Source organism: Myiozetetes cayanensis, unplaced genomic scaffold, assembly GCF_022539395.1.
Source record: "Myiozetetes cayanensis isolate MyiCay16 unplaced genomic scaffold, myiCay2020 scf22, whole genome shotgun sequence".
NCBI classification, from domain to species: Eukaryota; Metazoa; Chordata; class Aves; order Passeriformes; family Tyrannidae; genus Myiozetetes; species Myiozetetes cayanensis.
Window position 1 is genome coordinate 6,330,489 of NW_026087434.1, and position 19,867 is coordinate 6,350,355.

Genomic DNA, 19,867 nt, shown 5'->3' on the forward strand with positions numbered 1-19,867 from the left:
TCTGAGAGCATGAAGGACAGCCAGAGCTTCTTCCTGACGGATGGAGAATGGAAGTTCACCAACCTGAGCATCATTGAATACACAGAAATGCTGGATGACCAAAGATTTTGTGTGATCACCTACATGGTATGGTAGCATTTTTGTATTATATTGCATTGATTTCCCACCAAAAAAAAAAAAAATTAAAAATAAGACAATTTTTTACATTAGGGAACCAGCATTTGCCAACACAGTAAATTACCTCCTTCTCACCTAAATTTTGCCCATCTTCTTCAACAGATATCCATGGAGAGACGACCCACTCTGTACATTCTGAACCTGATCCTCCCAACGTGTGCCCTGTACCTGCTGGACATGGCTGTGTTGTTTGGACCCAGCTCTCTTGAGGAGAAAATCAACTTCCAGATCGCCATCATCCTTGGCAGCTCCATGCTGGCTGTGATCCTCAACAACAGCCTCCCAACTTCCTCCAACAAACCACCTGTAATAGGTACCCACCTTTATCAAATTAAAACTGATCTTTACACAGGCACCACCCCAAGGAAGGGCGTTTATAGACACATTTATGAACACTGCAGTCACGGACAGTTGAGACTTTATCAGCTTCTGGAGTCAGACTTTCCCCATTCCCCACCAGGCAACTGAAGCAGACAGGATTACATAAGAAAATGCCAGTTACCCAGGGCTTTCTCTGTTTTCCTGTTGCTCTGCAGTGCTGTTCTTCCTGGGCACCTTCCTGCTCATGATCATGGCTGTGTTGGACACCTTCTTCCTGCTGTACCAGCAGCGCAGATCCCGGCGCTTGGACAAGATTCGCAGAAGCTTCCAGCGATGTAAAACCACCCAGAACCTCTTTAACAAAGCAGGTTTGGTGCATTTCACTGCAGGTTTGTTTGAGCCAGGGTGGGTTTGCTCAGGGCAAGCAGTGCCCCAGCTGTGGTGGCCCCACCAGCCCCTCCCGTGCTGACACCGCTCTTTGCTCCCTGCAGACATGAGTGCCGAGCTGGCCAAGACACCCCTGGGCAACCAGCCCATGACACACCTGGCCAAGGAAGGTCTCCAGCACCTGAACCCTCCCAAGAAGGCCCAGGGAGAAGGGCAACCTGCTAAGGGCCACTGGCAACCACTGGAGCAGGACTCATTTATGGCAGTGCTGGAGAAGGTCCTTCTCTACAGCCACTTGTTCCTGTCCCTGTTTTTTTTTACTCTTATTTCTGTGAAATGGAGCAGCTAAAGGCCAGCTCTGCACAGTGCTAGTTCAGTTGTTCCCCACTGTATCCCCTCTGCTGTAGTTTGTTCTTGCTTGAATCACAGAGCTGCAGTTGTTTCAGTTGCCTAAATAAAATTAAAACCCAAACCTACAGGCCCTGCGATCTGAATTTGTAGTGCTTCACACTCTGGTTCAGTAGAACTACAGATGTTCTTACTGTGGGTAGCAAGGTATTTGAATAAAACAACTGTGAAATCTGGGGTAACACCTTCATTCTACCCATCTGTAATTCTTACCTCCAACACGACCAACAGGAAAGGCAGTTGATTCCCTGCTCTTATAGATTATTTCCATTTTAGGGAAAGGTGTTCAAGAATTCCACCTCAGAGAATTAAATAAAACTATGTTAAATCTGAAGCGTTTGTGCTATTGTTTCTGTGAGTTCCAGTGAGACCAGCAGCATTCAGAAAACCACAACAGAGAGAGAATAATAACATCACCAGGATTAAATGTTTTTAAAAATTAACTAAAAGATAACTCAAGATCACGAGTACAAAAGAAAAAAAATTGAGGAAAAGTAGGATATTTGCAAGTTGGTGTATTGCTTCTCATTTCTCAAAACTCATGTCTAAGATCTCAACCACAGACAGGAGGGAAAGCTCTTTATTTATGAGATCATCGAGTCTGACAGTCACTGAACCTCTCCCAGACCGGTTTACAGATCAGCAATGGGCTTGTGGGGCCAGTATGGGTATTTCTCCTTGTCCAGTTTGGTTTCAGGGAAGGCTTCATGCAAGTCTTCAAATGTCATCTGCTCAAAAGGAATCATGTTCTTGAGCTTCTGGAGCTGCAGTGGAAGCAGAGACAGGCACGTTACAAGTCACTGCTCAGCAAGAAGGAGCAGAGCACGCACAGGTGAGAGCAAGGGGTGTGCCAGGGTGGGTTACAGACAGTATTCCCCAAGGAAAGTCCAGCCTTACCTGCTGCTCATACTGGACAATCCGAGCTTTGGAAGCCTGAACGTACTCAGCAGAGCTCTTGGCCTGAGGAAAGCAGAGGATGTGGTGAATGTGGTTATGATGATGACAGTGACCCAGGGTGAACCTGCATCCTTGTGCTTTAAACTTGCATTAAAATCCACCATTATTACACCGGGTAAGTGAGGGAATCTCAGTCAAACCCCAAACAGCCAAACCCTTCCCTGTGCAGAGATCCCCTTGCTCAGCCAAAAGGCAGAGACAGACACCTGTGAAGAGCAGAGCTGTGTTCTGGCTCAGGCACATCCAGAACATCCCTTCCCACCCTCACAGAAGGCAGAGTAAACCCCAGCACCAGGGAATGGTTCACACACGTACAGCTTCCTTCTCCTGGGCATCGATCTTGGCAGTTTGGGTGTCCACTGGCTCAGGAACCTTCAGTGCACTGAACTGTAAATTGAAAGAGAAGTTTTTGTAAGGTTTGTTTGATTGAAATAATTGTTCACACCGAGAATATGCAGCATTCCCTCCTTTCTTCCTAACATTTGCTCACAACTATGCAGGATAATGAGCTAAAGCTGATCAGTCCAGCTGTCCCATGTCCCTCCCAGGCAGCACCGCTCATCCAGGAACTTCCAGCCTTCTCCTCTGTCCTGCCCACCACTCCCATGACACCCAACACCACACATTCATCACAGCACTGTAAGGAAGCAGGAAGGTCTAACACCAAAGATTTTCCTATCATAGACTTATTTCCCCACAGACAAAGCCCTCAGACCCATCTGAGGTCAGCGGGTGCTCCCAGTCTCGGGAGGCCAATTTTCATAGCGACAAAACCAACTTCTTCTGCCAATCCTGGTGTTTTCCTCTCAACCACCCAAAATTAAACCTCTAAAGAGGCTGCTCCAGCTGGCAAAGAGACTGACCTTCTTCTGAAACTCATCCACCATGCCAGCCTTGGCAACGTTAGCCTTGTAGAAAGCCCAGTCGATGGCCGGGGGCTTCTCTGGCAGTGCTGCCAACCTGAAGGGATGGAGGACAACAGACGTGAGCAGTGACCTGAGAGCCAGCACAGCCCACTCAGTTTAGTTTAAGCATTTTCAGGTTTGCCATCAACAAGCCATTTCTGCAAGTCCTCTGCCCTTGGAACAGGCTTCTCTGGACAGACAGCTCAGCCTGCAGCTCTGCCCCGCTTCACTCAGCACCTCTGAAACTCCCTGAAGGAAGAAGGGGCATTTTCACAACACTGAGCCTCTCAGGCAATCAGCAACATCAGCTGCAGTAGTCACTTGTATCAGGCAGTGGACGCTGAAGGATTTGAAAACCAAGGACTGGAGAACTGCACGTGAACCTGCACAGCATTTAACAGAGTAACAAAGCTTCTGAAACACCCTAAACGCGCCAAAGCAAAGCGCTCCAGCGAAACTGCAGCTCCCAGGGTTTACCCTGGGGAAGATTAAGTAAAGATGATTTGCCAGAAAAAGCCACCGGCTGCCTCAAGGTGACCTGCTTTAATACCTGCCGGGACGCTCCCGCGGGGCCGCAGACAGCAGCACGGACCACAGACACAGGAGGCTGTGCCGGGGGGGCTGAGCGGCCCGGGAGGAGCGGGGCGGGCTCTGCCGGGGCCGGGCGGGCACTCACCGGGCAGTCAGGGCATCGCTGCGGGTCTTGAGCGCGTTGTACATGGCCCGCTGGTTCGGGGGCACCCGCTCGGCGAAGGCCGCCCAGTCCACGGCCTTGAGAGCAGCTCTGCGACCCGCCATGGTGAGACCTGCGCAGGGACACGGCCGTGGGCACGGGGGGACACCGGGGACGGGGACACGGGGGGAGCGGGACACGGGGGATGGTGATCGGGACACGGGGATCACGACGTGGGAGTGGGGGTTGAGTCGCGGTACTGGGGTTGGGGACACGGGGGACGGCGACATGGAGCGGACTGGGACACGGTGGAATGTGGACACGGCAGGATGGGGACATGGAGGGGACTGGGGACATGGGGGAATGGGGACACGGGGGAATCGGGGCACCGGCCCCCCAAGCCGCAGGCCCTGCCCATTCCCGTTCCCCTAGCAGCACCGGCAGTACCCGGTCCCCTCTCTCTCCTCTCTCCCCGTTCCCGTTCCCGGCCGTACCGGTTTCCCTCTGTCTCTCCCCCGTTCCCGTCCCCGTTCCCGTTCGTACGGGCTCCCCCCTCTCTCTCCCCCGTCCCCGTTCCCGTTCCCGTCCCCGTCCCCGTCCCCGTTCCCGTCCCCGTTCCCGGCCGTACCGGCTCCCCTCTCTCCCCCGTCCCCTGTCCCCGTCCCCGTTCCCGTCCCTGTTCCCGGCCGTACGGGCTCCCTGTCTCTCCCCCTGTCCCCGTTCCTGTCCCCGTTCCTGTCCCTGCATGGGCTCCCCTCTCTCTCCCCGTTCCCGTTCCTGTCCCTGTTCCTGTCCCCGTTCCCGTCCCCGTCCCCGTTCCCGGCCGTACGGGCTCTCCCTCTCTCCCCCGTCCCCGTCCCCGTCCCCGTTCCTGTCCGGATCGGGTCTCCCTCTCTCCCCTCTCACCTTCACCGTCCGACCCCGCCGCGCGCGCCGCCGGAAGCCCCGCCCCCGTTTCCCCCGCGCTGCCCAATCAGCGCGCGGCGCCGCCGGAATCCCTGCGCGCCCCCCCGGAAGTGTGGCGGGCGGGGGCGGCGATGGCGCCGGGCGGGCGCTGAGGGGCCGCCATGGCCGAGGGGCCGCCGAGGGGCCGCACGCCCAGCCCGGGCCCGGGGGGAGCCCCGGGGGGAGCGCCGGGGCCGCCCAGCCCGCGCGCGGCCGGGCCCGCCGGGCCGCCGAACCCGCCCGCCGCCAACGCCGCCGCCTCCAAGTGGGTGCGGCTGAACGTGGGCGGCACGTACTTCGTGAGCACCCGGCAGACCCTGTGCCGGGAGCCCAAGTCCTTCCTGTGCCGCCTCTGCTGCCAGGACGGGCCCGAGCTCGGCTCCGACAAGGTGAGGCCGCGGCGGTGACACCGGGACGGCCCCTCCCCGACCCGCCACGGCCGCCAGTGTCGCCGTCCCGCGGGCGAGGTGGCACCCCTGGCAGCCGCTGTCATCGGTGTCGCCCGGGGCGGCGTCCCCGAGGCCGTGCGGGTCCGGACCCCGCCGTGCGGGTGGGCTCGTCTGCACGGCAGCCCCCCGGTCCCGCACGTCACTCCGGCACACGCCGTCTGCTTGCCCCGCGCATCCCGCGGTCACGGAGCTTGTGGCATCCCCAAAGTCCTTGTCAGCCACTGTGCACGGTCCTGGATAGTTCTGAGGTCGCTGCAGTTTGTCAGAAGGATTTTGCAAACTGTTGTTCCTGTAATTGCACGTTTTTTCCCCCAGGATCTGCTGCTCGAGGTGGTGTAAATGTGTCGTGGGTGGGTCAGACTGAGTCAGCCAGGTCTGTTGCTGCTCTGTTCAGAGTTTAATCAAAAGATGTCTCCGGATAGTTTGATCACAATCAGCAGCATCCCTGAGGAGAGGAGGTGACATGTCAGAGTGGGTTTGCACAGTTGTTATTCCTTTAGAGCAGACTGGCAGGAGAAACGTTGGTTTACAGTGATCTAAGAGAGGGATATGAGAGTTCTACACAGGGTTTTTGTCAGTGCTTCAGAGCTGCTCGAGAGGTGTTTTTGTCTGTGAATTGTGGGTTATTTAATGCCAGTAGTTGTTGTGTTGCTGGAAACACGGCTGGAGCTCTGCAATGTGTGTTGGCAGGAGTGGAAAGGAAAAATTGAACTACTTCAGCTGTCAGGTGCCCTTGGTTGGAACTGGAGATCCCATTTTCCTGTAGAGCCCCCCTGGTTAAACCAGTCTGGACAACAAATTTAGGCAGAACACAAGTGCCAGGTTTTGGTTCTTATTATTGCAGTGAAGAAAAACAAAGCCCTGCTTCTCTGTCTGGGTGTACCAACCCTGTCTGCACAAGTGCTCTGTGTGAGGCACCTCCCAGAGCTGCCGAGCTGTGACATTTGTAGTTCAGATCCTGAGAAAAGTTGGTTTAAGTGTGGTGTCATTCCTGCACCTCCCACAGGCAGATGAATCCAGGTCCTCAGAAGGAAGCTGTTCAGTTTGTTAAGCTGGGTTATCTTGTCCTGGTCGCACTGAACCCTCCCTTTGCTCCTCAGGATGAGACGGGGGCATATCTCATCGACAGAGACCCCACCTACTTTGGCCCGATACTGAACTACCTCCGGCACGGGAAGCTCATCATAAACAAGGAGCTTGCAGAGGAAGGTGAGAGAAAAACACCAGGGAAACCTGTAAATGCTTTTGGACAGCTTGAGACCAGCCCCAGTGCACGGGGTTCCTGCCCTGCCGAGGGGTGAGCACGTTCCCCAGGGTTGCTGTTAGTTAGTACTGTTAACTGCTCATTAACAGGGATTGAACCATCAGATCCTGTGTCTTCCCAAAAGCTGCAGCTCACAGCACACCCTGTCACTGTCCTGCTGAGCCCATCTCCCCCTCACAGACTGTGGTTCTCCCCGAGCAGGCAGCTCTGGGGGCTTTCCCTTAATGGGGCTGGGTGAATAAAATATTGCACCACGAGGTTTCTGATAATCCCAGGGAAAGGGGAATAATTTTCCTTAAAGATGCTCTAAGTCACAAGGGGAGGTGACAGCTACTCAGGCGTTTTCTCCCCGCCTGGGAGCAGGAGATGGGTGGCACAGTCTGCTCAGCATTTGGGATTCTCACATCTCGGCTGGATTTGGAGCCGGGAGCGGGTGTTGCCATCCTTGTAGCAGAATCACCTTCATTCTACCCTGTGCAGAGTAACAGAATTTGTCTGTGCTTTGGGTTCCTCTCGCAGGGGTGCTGGAAGAAGCCGAGTTTTACAACATCGCGTCCCTCGTGCGGCTGGTGAAGGAGCGGATCCGGGACAACGAGAACAGAACCTCTCAAGTAATGCACACGGGGGGTGTGGAGCCAGTCAGGTCTGGAGCACAGAAAGACAAGTGTGGCTGCAGACCCTGCAGCAGCAGCAGCTCTCTGGCTCAGCAGTTACGGGGGGATACGAGCTGTGAGGTGGATCCAGGGCACAGCTGGGAAGGAGTGTCCGTTATGGCTTTTTAAAGCACACACCACTGAGTCGTCTCCTAGCAGTGTAGGGAGAGTCAAGGGACAGTTACACAGGAGGGCACAGGACAGAGATGGGTGGTTATAAAGCAAAACATAGTGCTTTGGTAAAGAACAGCTCAAACCCTTCCCTCTCCAAACCATTTTTCCCTTTATATCTGTCTCCCTTTGGCAGTTTTCCCACTGATGCTCAGCTGATATTAACACACCCAGTAGATTCAATTTCAAAAATGTTTTCAAAAAGCAGCAAGTGGCTTTGAAAGCCAAAGAAGATTTGCTTTCCCTGGCCCTTAGACACCTAGAAGGCTTTTAAGAGAAGTGTGCCAGCCAAATATGTCTGTTTTGGAATCCATGGGATGAAACCTCAGAAAGCCTGTGGGGCTCTGAATTCTTCAGTAAGACAAGAGCAGGAGAAGCTTGTTAACTTTTAGCTTGATAGTACAGTCATTACTAAACAACAGCAATTATTCTCCTTGCTCTAGGGACCTGTGAAGCACGTGTACAGAGTCCTGCAGTGCCAAGAGGAAGAGCTCACACAGATGGTGTCCACCATGTCCGACGGGTGGAAGTTCGAACAGGTACTGTTACCTAAGAGTGGCAGAGTCAGCAGTGCAGGTGCTGATCTCTCCAGGAAGGCTGTTGACTGCACCTGTTTATATATAAATAGGGAGCTGATTCTTCTAAAATCTGTTAGGACACAGCAGTTGGGGTGCACACTGCATGCTAAAGTTTCCTGGATACACAGAGTTTATAAAACTCATGTTGCTTCCTTCAGATGACTTGAATTTATTCTCTGGGAAGCAGAACTGAGTTGTAAATCACAAATTAGCTCTGTACTCTAGGATGTTTTTTTAATGTAATAATGATAAATGAGACAGATGGGATTTCTTGGATCGAGTCCAGACACCCTAAACACAACAGTAATAGAATATAATCCCATTTACACAGATACCAAACTCCATCTTGACAGCATCTACATAAAGGATGGTGTTGGTTTGCCACATGTCCCCAGTTAATCCAACATCTGCCTGGGGTAAAGAATTCCCATTTCCACATCAGAGTCACAAGGCAGGCTGAGAACTGAGTTCAGCATGGACCAGGCAACCTGCACTGCCTGCCCACATCTGAGTGAGCTGGATATTATATGTTGCACAATCAAACAACAATTCCCTTTTCCACCCTCAGAAACTGGCCAATGTTCTGCTGTGTCCAGCATTAGTTTCAGGCTGGAATTCCTTCCTGGGACTCCAGGTGCCACTAGAGGGCTGTGGAGCTCATCTGTGTCCCTGCCTTACACACGCACAGGAGGCTGCAGGGGACTGCAGGTCCAGAACAGATCTCCCAGGACAGTCCTACCTCACAGAGCAATTCTAGGAATAAAGCAAAAGTCAAGACTTACTGATAGTTACCTTGGCTGTCTCCTGTTGCACAGCTGATCAGCATTGGATCTTCCTATAACTATGGAAACGAAGACCAGGCAGAATTCCTCTGTGTTGTGTCCAGGGAGCTCAACAATTCTACCAATGGCATTGTCAAGGAGCCGAGTGAGAAGGCCAAGGTAAGGCACCTGCTCAGGTGTAATCGACTTGAATTCCCCTGTGAAAGAAAAGCCCTTCCTGCACCAGCAGATCCATAATCTGCATCAGCAGTTCTGTGTACCAGCTGTCCTGTTGCCTCCTGCATCATCCCCTCTTGGAAGATCTCATGTTTTACTGTAGGACAGGAGCTGAGGCTCTTTGGACATTTCAAATTAAGACCAAAAAAAAAGGAAGAAAGAGAAACTTGGAAAAGGAGGACAGAGTAGCAAAGACCTTTGAAGTCAGACAGGTTTTGTGGTTGAAGGGTGCTGCAGGGAGAAACAAGGTTTCTGTTTTCTTTCAATCCTAGACGCTCCATCCCTGGAAGTGTCCTAGGCCAGATTGGATGGGGCTTGGAGCAACCTAGTCTAGTGAAAATTGTCCCTGCCCATGGCAGGGGGTGGAACAAGAGGAGCTTTAAGGTCCCTTCCAACCCAAACTATTCTATGAATGCAGGTTTTTTTTTTTCCCCAGGATAGAAACAAAAGGTGACATCCTGAGCTCCTGGCAGGCAGCTAAGCAAGATTTCTAGAAAAGGGGCTCCCTCAGCTTTAACCAACCTGTCAGTCCTTGTGATGGCACAAAAGCCAGCAAGCTCCTCCCATGTCAGTCCACGTTTCCTTTCCCTTCCAAAAACAAGGACTCTGAACGTGAACTTTTGCATCTGAAGTTGTCTGAGGTTTTCACAGAAGGTCTTTCCTGTTCCAGATTCTTCAGGAGCGAGGATCCCGGATGTAATTCAAGTGTCCACTCCGTTCCATCTCCCGGATGTCGCAGGGCAGTCGAGCTGGGCAGAGCATCTCTCCACAGAGACACCGGCCCTTGTACAGTAACCAAGCCAATGCAAAGCAAAGCCGAGCCTGTCCTGCCAGTGGCAAATAATTCTGGTCATAACCAAAGGCTTCCCTCTTACCCCAGAAACCAAGGAAGGGAGAGACTCTTCCAGTTGGATGGTCCTTTCCACAAGTATTTGTTTTGTTATCTTGGCCAGCGCTGTATTGAATTTTCCCAACAACGGCTGGGCCAGATTCCCAGTCAGAGCCTTTGTGGAGGTTGCTCAGGTTCCTCAGGCCCTTGTAGTCAGTCCCACCTTCCACAGGCTGGTGTGGGTGGGAAGATCTGTATTTGAGCTGTGCCATTCCTTGCACCCATGTCTGCCACCAGAAAAGTGCAGGGACCTTGCAATGCTCCCCCTTTCTCCCCTAATCAGAAGAACAGGGCTTTAAAAGGAGGAACAAAACAACTACTCCTAAAAAAACCCACACAAACTTTTCCATCCTTGCTTTGTATTTGTTCCGTGTTCGACTCCTAAGAGCTGAGTTTAGGTGTAGGGGGAAGGGAATTGTGTGTCCATCTGACACAGGTCTCACTGTTAACACTATTACACGTGGGCTCCTGGCATTTTCCAAGGCCCATTACTTTGCATGCAAACAAAGAGGCCTGTGTTCACCCCAAATAGTGATAACTCTGTCCTTTACACTTCTCTACAGAGGAAGAGGGGTGACATCTTCCCCTCCAATGCCCTGCCAGGGCTGTATCTTAGCCTGGTGCAAAGTCACAAGGTTTAGGGACTTGTCGCTGCCAAGTTCAGCTTTGCCTTGTTTGTCTCCAGCAGCGTGGGCTCTGTCTCCTTCCCTCTCTCCAGGGAGGGCTCCAGGCAGAATTCCTTTTGTACTGTAGCAGGCAGGTAGGTTGTTTTGACCCCTCGAGATCCTTTGCAGAGGAGATGCCCTATTATCTGCGGTCCCCTCACGTCCCCAACTTTAAGAGATCACCTCAGATTACAGAGGGACATCACAGAGCTGGGGTGGGGGAATTTGGTGAAAAGTTGCCAAATTGTTGTATTGTTTCTTGTCCAAAGTGATGTGTCGACTTCTGTGACTTTTCTTTCCGTTTTCTTTTTTTTTTTTCCTTTTTTTTTTTTTTTTGGAATGCCTTGGATGGATGTGCAAAATGTTCGTTTGTGCCTCTCTTGAATCTAATCTTAGCCAAACTGCAGTCACTGGTTCCTCTCTGTTACTCTGTGCCACCCCTAATCAAGGGCATGTTCCTCCTAGTCTGGTAAATGGAATTTCATAGGAATTTGCTGCATGTTTTTCCCCTTTCATCCTGGCTTTGTTCTTTGTAGCCCAAGTGTCCTGGCACTTGGGTCATTTTCAGTCAAGTCCCAGACTGACATTACAGCAAAGCTTCAGAGACGCTGGAACTCACAGACACTGACAAGCTCAGAGCAAATGCTTCTCGATAAGGAATCAGAAAATTCCTCACCTAGACTGAGGAGCTGGGCCCCTTTCTGGAGCCCTTCAGCTACCTGTGGTCTCCTGAAAGTTTTGAGACAGAATCAGGCAGGTTTTCTGTCTTACCACTCGTTGCTGATGGGGCCTTGCAGCAGCGTTACCAACATCCAGTTCAGTGACCCAGTCGTGCAGCAAAGACACCGAGCGGCACCGCTGTGCTCTGCCTCTCTTCAGTCCTTCTCTCTTGCCTGCCCTCTCCATCCTGCTTTGCCAATGTACCTCCTCCGGTGGAGCCTTTGCCCCATTCTCAAGACAGACTGGTTAATTGTCTGTGCTAATTAGTCATGGTAACAGCAGGCTGTGCCGAATGTCTTCGGATTCACGTCGTGTCGGTTACGGGCTGTGGAATCGCAGCTGGTTTGTCATCACACTGGAGAGCCCAGCTCTTCTGCCCTCCACCTTCCCTGTCTATTAACGTGGTGAGCTGGTGTTGGTGTGATCAGACCACACCTTGGCTGGGCCTGCACAACACTGTGATGTGTATAGATCTCTCTCCTCTGTGTGCATCTTGTAGCCTCAGTCCCTGTCTGTGCTCACAGCTAAGAAACCAAGAGGCACACGTATGCAAGTTAGCAGCCTAAAAAGCCCTTTAACACTCTCATCTGTCTTCTTCCCCTTCTTCAGAGGAGGGAGTTTCTGGGAACTGGTCAAGAAATATCAAACTAAAGGCAAACAGGAACGGGTCAAGATGCTTTTGTCACACTGCTGCCACCTGAGCACCTTGGTGAAGCCCAGCAGAGGATTGCCTGATGCAGAGTGATGCCATTGCTGTCCCCTCTGAGCCACAGAGAGCCAAAAGTTACCAGGTGAATGGCACAGCTGTTGAACTGACATGCACAGGAAAGACCATCAGAGTTGCATCTTGGTTTTCCCCTCCTCTCTCAGCAGGGAGGAGGTGTCAGGGGACCACAGACTCTCTGGGTCTTTTTAAGTTCGACAGAAAAAGGTTTTGGTAGAAAACCAGTCACTGGTACTGTGGACATTTGAGTTCTTGGGTGGTGTTTAGGACCAGGCATGAAGTCCATCCAGAGCAGGTACATTCCCAGTGGAGGATTTCTCCTTCCCTGACCATGCTAGGTCACCTTTACCCTGAGACCAGGGCTGGTCTCAGCATTATGCACCAGTTGCATCCCTTTTGTGCTCAAACAGGGCTTTTCCTTCCATTGCCTTTCACTCAGTCACAACTATATCAAAACTAGTGCTGAATTAGGATGACATTTGTCCCATTCACTCTACAAAAAACAGTGTAGCATGTTGTGGTGAGTAGAGTAGGTAAGCAGGGGTAGATCTACTGGCTGTCCAAGAGTGCTTGTGCCTCTTGGGAAGGTTCACTTTAAAGCGCTAATCCTGGGAAGGGAGCGTATGACACTTTGGTTTTCTTTAAACTTTCCCAGTGGCCTAAATTGTTCCATTGTGGCAAGACTGGAAATAACCTCTTGAAGTGTCTTTGTTTCTGCACATTTTTAAAACAAAAAATATCGATTTTTCTCAGGGGTGACTGAGTGGGCTGAGGCGAAGGGGGCCTGGTTGGCTGCGGGGTGGGGGCCGGAGCAGCCGGGCCGTGGGCTCCTCCCCGGAGGTTTTGTACAGTTTGTCACATGTCAGTGCCCTTTGCTACTGTTTCTCTTTGTTTATTAAATGTGTTTGAATAACAGTTGAGATGCTGTGGTTATTTTTTTTTTTTCCAAGAAAGATTCTGCAATGGGTTTGAAGAGTTTGAAGGCCGGTCTGCGGCCTCCTGCTTCCCCCACACCACCTCACACACAGATACTGCAGCGTGGGGGAAGAAGGTGCAAATTGGGTACCTGCTGCTGGCTGCAATTCATTTTTAACAGTGGTTTCCCAAAAGGAGAATCTAATGACGATTTTGGAGTCCTCCTGGGCTACTTTCAGAGACAAAGGCACAACTGAAGCTTGTTTCTGATCTGGTGTACAAAAGAATGTAAACTCCCACATTTATCTTATAACCTTTTCCACTGACAACCACAAGCAAGTAGAACATTAATGAAAAATATTGAATGTGAGTAGCTAAGAAAGGAAGAGGATTTTTTCTCTGTCAGCTTTCATTTGCTAAACCCCTACTTGACTCTGGACTACCACCAAGGCAGGAGGTGAATGGCACCACAAAAAACACCCAAGGAACGTACTACTTTGGTCCGTTCTATTGCCAGAGGCAACTGGGGGAAATAAATTCTCCAGGTGGTTTTGCCAGGTGCTTGGGAGAAAGATGAGTAATAAAACATCAGAGATTTTCTGATAGCCATGAAGTAAGTAGTGCCTGCATCCAAGCTTTGGCAGAGGGACTTTAAAACCCCTTTATCAGCCTTTTCTTGGTTGGAAAAGGCATAAAAGGGACAATTCCACAGCCTCCTGTGTAAAGAGAGGCTCATGCTCCCCCTTGGCCCCTGAGTTGTGTCCAGGGGCCACCTGGCTCCCTGGGGCTGGTGCTCATCTCCCCTCAACACTCCCACTGTTTGTCACCCCAGCATTGCCCCTGCCAGTTTGGCCTGGAACATAATTAATAATTGGTTTTTCTGGCCTGCCTGCTCATGTCTGTGGACAAAGAGGAAACCATAATTGGCATTAAAGATAGGAAAGGGTTTTAGCAGTGTGAGGCACCTCTCAGCATCCGACTGCTTGGCCTGGGGCTCCGGCAAAAAGCAGTGGAAGCTGTGGCTGCATTTCCCCTCTCCACACACATGTGGGAGGGTGAAACCCAGCTGTGCAGGGGTCCTGCCACAGCCACACGTGCATCTTGCACAACACCTCCATCCCCTCCTCTGCTCTGCCTCAGGCTCTCCCATAAAAACGAAGGTCAGTTCGTCACTGACTCACCCACCCTCACCTGGCACAAAGTCATCAACCAGATCTCTCTGCAGACAGGAAACATGCAGATATTTTCCACCCAGCTTACTAACTTGTTTGGGAAACAAGGACCTTAGCCATGTCCTTCCACTTAGATCTGGTTTTGAGGCAGTAACTGAAGGTTTAACCCAACCTTCTTACAGGCAGAGAACCCCCCTGTACCCTCTCGCTTCCAGGGCTGGAGAAACACTTTGGTTTCTCCAAACCACAGTAAAGGAACTGCAGTGCCCTAGTGATTGCCTTCAGACTGTGGTGTAACAGATGAGCAAAGGCTCATCTAAAAGCTATTTGACCTTCTGGCAATATTTCCTATTAGCAACCTATCCCTTAGGGGTTCCCCAGACCTCAGCAGATGGGAGTCTGATCTAAGTCCATCATCAGCCTCAAGTGCAAGGAGTCCTCAAGTTTTGTGTCTCAAACAGACCCTCAGTGAGCTGAGAGCTCTGCTGGTCTCTGTGTCACCAAGAAAATCCTTGAGCTCAGGGCAGTCTGGGCAGCAGGTCCATCAGCACAGGCAGGAAAACATGCACCAGTGATCTTGATGAATTCAAATGACAGTGGCTAAAAATGAGGAAAACCATTTGGGCAACCAAGCAAGGAGACAGGCCTTTAACCTGGGCACTGAGTTCAAGATGTCTCAGAAAAGCAGGCAGATTTAGGCACTAAAGGGCTAGGAAACACCTAACAAATGGTCATCCTCATCCTGGTGTTCCAGGGGGTTTTCATCTAAAATTTGAATGCAGAGAAATATGTAAAAAGTAAGAAGGGGATGATCATGTTTGCCAAAGCAAAGGGGACTTGCCCACAAAACAAAGGCTCAAGGCCACATTTTGCTGTTTCCATACACAACCCTTAAGACACACAGTGTTTGCACTTCCAGTGGGATGAAGAGCTCCTGCCTTTCCTTTTCCAGAAATCACAAAGCTGAACATCCTGAGCCCTCTGGATGTGGGCAGGAAGAGCCTAAGTGTGGGCACTAAGTTGCTGGATCTCCTTTCCTACCCTGTTGTGACTCCTAGGCATCACCCACACCTTCCTTGGAGAAACTGCCCTTGGACAGGAGATCTGAGCAAGGCCTGGTTGGGATGGCAGAGCATCTGCTGGGAGCTAAACAGCCAAAGCTGGCAAGCTAGAGCCCAGAATCCTGCTGGCTTCCTAAAAACCACACTCCACAAGTTCTGGCTGCTTCAACCCCCCACAACCTCCTCCACCTGCTTCCTGGATCCTGCAGCCAGGCACAAAGAAATGCTCCTCTTGATCCTTCTCCTACTAAGTCCCTTATTCCTTATTAATAAAAGCCAACTAAATGACAATTAAGAGCTTGTTAGAGGGAACCACCTCCAGCCACTGCTCAGGGCCCCCAGTGTCAATCTGTGGAAGAAATGGGATGCAGCAGAGTTGGACTCTAACACAGCCCACTGCCCCTTCCCTCTGCCACATCCTCACCTGCTGCAGTTCTCCTGCAGTTAATGGCAAGGTAACTCCACTTCTTCAAAAGCTCCACTTTCCAGGGATCACACCACCCTCCTCACCCTCACAAATTAGGGAAATTACTGGGAAAAAAAAAAGCACCAGCAGCTTCCAGATATCCTCAGTATCCTCAGCCAGGTCCCTATCGAGGGCCTCCATCTGTCTGGGTACCCGGTGCCACCATCAGTCCCTCTCTCTGCCCACTCCCAGGGCACAGGAGGTCAATGTGGCAGGTCAGGATGTCACACCAGGTCAGCCAGAGCCACTTCCAAAGCCACCTCCAGCATGAGTTTACGCAACCATGTCTTCCTCAGACTCCTCTCCAGAGCCATCCCCGTTGCTTCAGGGAATGCTGCCCTTCTTGGCACTGCAGCTGCTGCACAAAGCACAGGCTCTGGGACAGCCACAGCCAGGGACCAGGGGGGATGGTGGCAGCCAGGAGGGCAAGGGCCAGCACACACACAGACCACCTGCAGCCACCCCCAGCCAGAGATCTGCCACCAGGATACAGAGCAGGGACAAGCTGCATCTTGTGGAATTCCTGCAGGGCAATGGGAGCTGTCAGGGCACGCTCTGGTGCCAGCTGCCTCCTCAGCTCCCACTTGCCATCTCCAGGCTAAGCTGTGTTATCCCCAGCATTGGCCAATGGCCATTAAACCTGGTCCCAAAAGGGGAGTTTCTCACCTGGTCTTACACCCACGATACTGGTGACTAATGAGCACAAAGCAGCCAGGCAGATCCAAAGTCGACCCAGGAGAGCAGAAAACAGTGGTGAGACAGAGCAAAGACTAACCTGGGTAAGGAGTTGGGCTTAAATGCAGCTGTGGATCGAAGGGGATGGAGGGGTGTGGGAGGAGGACACTGATGTTGCTGGTCAGGCTAATGAAGACAAATTAGTGCAGGCAGGACCCTGATGCCTTTTGCAGGGGGAGGATATGGGAGTGATGCTACAGAAACTGCTGGGGAAACTCATGATAAACCATCACTTCAGCTCTGGTACAGCCCCATTTTCACAGCACCAGCAGAGCTGATCTGAAGGGGTTTTGCCAGGGCTGTCCAGATCCTGTCCAGCCTCAGGAATCTGTTTTCAGGTGCTCTGAGGGCTCAGTTACTGCTGGATCTGCCTAGGTTTGAGGGGTGGATCAGAGCAGGAGTTTAATTTGTGACTGAACGTGGGGCAGGAACAGCTCCTGGCCCCAAACGGCTCTGCAATCCCACAGCTGAAATGTCACTTAGTTTCTCTTGCTTTGAACGAAAAACAAAACCCCAAACCAAACAATCCCCCACCCCCACTTCCTCTGTGAGATTCAATCTGCCAGAGGATTTGTTAATCTGGATCTCTGGAACAAATTCAATTGGTCTTTCTCAAAAGCGATTTGCAAGCTCTGAGGCGTTTGCACTTTGGTTTCCAGGCACAGAGAAGCACAAGAACCATTTGGGTTGGAAAAGACCTTTGAGATCAGTGAGTCCAGCCGTTAACCCAGCGCTGCCAAGGCCACCACTAAACCACGTCCCTAAATCATGATCAGCCCCCAAACTGCTGCTGAGGCTCCTGAGCTTACTGAGGGACTGGCTTACTGAGACATAAGGACAGGCAGAGAGCAGGGATTTGCAGCCACCTCCACTGTGCCCCAGGCACAGCCTGTCCCTGGAGGGCTGCGAGCGACTGCTGACAAGTGACATCCAGCAGAGATGAACCCGCAGTGTTGGGCTGGGCTGCACCACTTGGGCCAACACCTTAATCAGAGCTAAATCTGGATTCTCTGCTGTCTCCTTACTGGGTGACCTTGGAAAAGTCAGCTGGCATATAATGCAAGCTACGTGGGAGAGGAGGGTAAAGCAAGCCAAGGTCTTGGGATGAAAAGGTACTTAAAAAGTCACTTATAAAGGTATTTACCAAGAGTAGTGCTTGGCTTTCCTACCCCCAACAGACACTGAGTGACCCCAAAAAGGAGTTTGCCACCCCTCTCAGTTTACAGTAAACACCTCCCTTACATGCACGAGGCTTATTTTACACATTCATAAAATGCACATCCAGTGCACACTGGGGCTGAGCTGGGCTGCAGGAGGATGCAAGGAAACCTGCTTCTCCATTCCCATCCCTGCTCCCAGGCTGCAGGCATGGTCTGGTCCCTGAACACCCCTCCAAGCCCCATTACTGGGGGCAAAGGTTCTGCCCCTCCCCAGCCACACTCCAGAATTCCCTGCTGGAGCCTGTGGCTGCAAGAGACAAGTGGGCTGATCATCTCCCCACAGAGGTGCCCACCAGCTGCCAAGCTCTTACTGAAGCCAATATATGATTATCACTGTTATTTGCATAATATAAAACTGAGTTTGCTAAATATAAACCTCTTCCTTTGAGGTGAGCTACATAAATCCTCCAGCCCCTTGTGCCTCTTGGCCTGGCCTTGCAGGGAGAAAGCAGCAGCCCTCATGCCAGCAGCTGCTTGGGCCCCTTGGCAACTGAGGGAAACTGAGGCACAGGAGAAGCAGGGACAGTCCTTGTGTGAGTGCTCCTGGTCTGCTGCCACAAACAACAGCTACTAGGGCTGCTCCAGAGGGGAAATCCAAGAAGGTTCGAACGCTGGTATCTTGGGGGTCACTGGAAGAAGAGGATATAAAGTTCAGATGTGAACAAGAGAGGATTAGCTCATCAGGGCAGACAGTGACTGGAGAGAAAGACTGGAACAGGCAGTGTGCTTCCCGTGTCCCATCCAGCACACTCTGTGTCCCCAGGTGCTGCACGAGCTGGGAGAGGGAAGTACCTTTGCACCAGTTTACCTGCTCCCAACAAAGGCACAGTGTTTGCAGGAGGCACCCAGGTGTGGCTATTGCCGTGAACTCTAATCCCATTCCCAACACCAGCGGCAAGAGATGGTCACCTGCGTGTGAAAATCTGCCCGTGCTTTGCAGGTGTCCCTGCTCTGTCACGTTTGCTGCTCAGCACCAGGAGCAGGTTGTCTGAGAGCATCAGACAGGATGCAGGAGCAGCAGAACACACACCTACCCCTCCACATTCCCACTGTCCATCCTCTCTGGTTGCCCGGGAAGGGTTAACCCAAGGGTTTGCTGCTGTTGCTCGGTGTGGCACAGCCGGCTAAGCCAGCGCTGGAACAAACTTGTTCCTTTACCTTTGTGCAGGCAGAAGGCAGCGAGGAGGTCCTGTGGCACCTGGCAGCACATCTCCAGGGTCCTTGCAGCAACTGCGCAGGTCGGGCTGCTCAGGGGAAAAGGTGCAGCCAGAAGGTGGACGAAAGCCATGGGGTCTGCAGCCCCACTGGAGAGTCCTCCCCAGCGAGCAGGCGCCCAGGGAGATGTGAGGGGAGCCAGGAATCTGCTGGACAAACTCAAGAGTTGGACAGGGCAGCTGGGAACAGAAGGGAGCTGTGCTTCTGCCTTTTTTTGCAGGTTTGCTGTTGCCGGGGAGAGGTTTTAGGCTGTCATCCAGCTAATTCACACCAGAGAGACAAGCACTTGAATTAGTTGCATTATCTGCGCCCAGCTAAAGTGGACAAAGGATTAAAGTGTGCTGAGCACCACCACCGTGATTTGCATCTCAGAGCCCCTTCCCACGGGCCCCCTCTGCTCCCAGTCTTTTTTTTTTTTTTTTCTCCTGGTTTCTGGCTGTGAGCCAGCCGGCATAAGAGCCCTGTTTACAGAAATGATGCCTAGGTTAATATTGCAAAAGACTTCATCAAAGCTTTTAGTCGCTACTGAAGCAGAAGTGCCTGACCGTGGGCCATGAGCTGAGCGGGGATGAGCCGCAGCCACGCGGCGCTGCCCTTCGTTTGACCAATTCTGGTCCCAGCCTGAGGTATGAAACTAACTTTCTGTCACTGTGGCATATCTGAAATGATGAGCAAAATCCAACTATTATTCATCCTTAAAGCTGCACACAAAACCTAAATGTGGCTGTTGTTTTAGGGAAAAAAACACAATTTGAGTGCTAAATAAATATATTGCGCTGTGCAGTGAACTTATGGGCACTTTTTCTGAGCTCATCCAGCTGCCAGAGATTATTATTTTGTGCATGTTTATTCATGTGGAGAGGATGGGGAATGCTATTGCTATATGTTTTGGGCTGCCAGGCTCAGAGAAATCAAAACTGGGATCTCTCAGAAGTTCTAGACCTAAACATAGGTAGAGCAAAAGCCTATCTGCCATCACCGGGTGCTAATTAGTTAATGGCTTCAAAATGTTTTTGCACCACTAGCACTTTGTAAGTAGGTAAAATTTTCCTGAAAGGTTCACACTGACCTCTGCTGCGACACGCAACCATTATATGTTTCTATTTTTCTTGGCATTTGCAGTTTCCTCCTCTTCTCAGCGTGGGGACTGAGTGACCTTAGCAATTGCCAGCAAGGGGACTCCATATGATGAAAGCAGG

The 19,867-nt window shown here is 51.6% G+C and overlaps 2 protein-coding genes across 5 annotated transcripts; one reads left to right on the forward strand and one right to left on the reverse strand.

Moving 5' to 3' along the window:
• Nucleotides 1-1,857: 1,857 nt before the first annotated feature.
• On the reverse strand, nt 1,858-18,630 carry ATP5PD (ATP synthase peripheral stalk subunit d). Of its 4 annotated transcripts, none has more exons than XM_050319141.1 (6): nt 18,612-18,630; nt 3,832-3,961; nt 3,114-3,210; nt 2,566-2,637; nt 2,191-2,253; nt 1,858-2,057 (listed from the first exon to the last, which is right to left on the reverse strand). In XM_050319141.1, the coding sequence occupies exons 2-6, from the start codon at nt 3,951-3,953 to the stop codon at nt 1,926-1,928; spliced, it is 486 nt and encodes a 161-aa protein (XP_050175098.1). In that variant the 5' UTR covers nt 3,954-3,961; nt 18,612-18,630; the 3' UTR covers nt 1,858-1,925. The 4 variants fall into 4 exon arrangements, with proteins under 4 accessions (XP_050175098.1, XP_050175099.1, XP_050175102.1 ...); XM_050319142.1 differs by lacking the exon at nt 18,612-18,630 and adding an exon at nt 4,735-4,786; XM_050319145.1 differs by lacking the exon at nt 18,612-18,630 and adding an exon at nt 4,658-4,661.
• KCTD2 (potassium channel tetramerization domain containing 2) lies at nt 4,858-12,799 on the forward strand. Its single transcript, XM_050319140.1, has 6 exons — nt 4,858-5,162; nt 6,323-6,431; nt 7,006-7,097; nt 7,754-7,849; nt 8,704-8,829; nt 9,557-12,799. Exons 1-6 carry the CDS (start codon nt 4,896-4,898, stop codon nt 9,584-9,586), a joined length of 720 nt encoding a protein of 239 aa, XP_050175097.1. The 5' UTR covers nt 4,858-4,895; the 3' UTR covers nt 9,587-12,799.
• Nucleotides 18,631-19,867: the final 1,237 nt, after the last annotated feature.

What these genes read in the sequence shown, in the direction of transcription:
- ATP5PD (XM_050319141.1), bottom strand. Translation starts at nt 3,953, where the DNA reads ATGGCGGGTCGCAGAGCTGCTCTCAAGGCCGTGGACTGGGCGGCCTTC. An exon ending in AGCGATGCCCTGACTGCCCG is followed by an intron (nt 3,211 to 3,831) that starts GTGAGTGCCCGC and finishes CCATCCCTTCAG; the next exon opens with GTTGGCAGCACTGCCAGAGA. An exon ending in TTGTCCAGTATGAGCAGCAG is followed by an intron (nt 2,058 to 2,190) that starts GTAAGGCTGGAC and finishes CTTCCACTGCAG; the next exon opens with CTCCAGAAGCTCAAGAACAT.
- KCTD2 (XM_050319140.1), top strand. Translation starts at nt 4,896, where the DNA reads ATGGCCGAGGGGCCGCCGAGGGGCCGCACGCCCAGCCCGGGCCCGGGG. An exon ending in ACGGGTGGAAGTTCGAACAG is followed by an intron (nt 7,850 to 8,703) that starts GTACTGTTACCT and finishes CCTGTTGCACAG; the next exon opens with CTGATCAGCATTGGATCTTC. An exon ending in AGCCGAGTGAGAAGGCCAAG is followed by an intron (nt 8,830 to 9,556) that starts GTAAGGCACCTG and finishes TTCCTGTTCCAG; the next exon opens with ATTCTTCAGGAGCGAGGATC.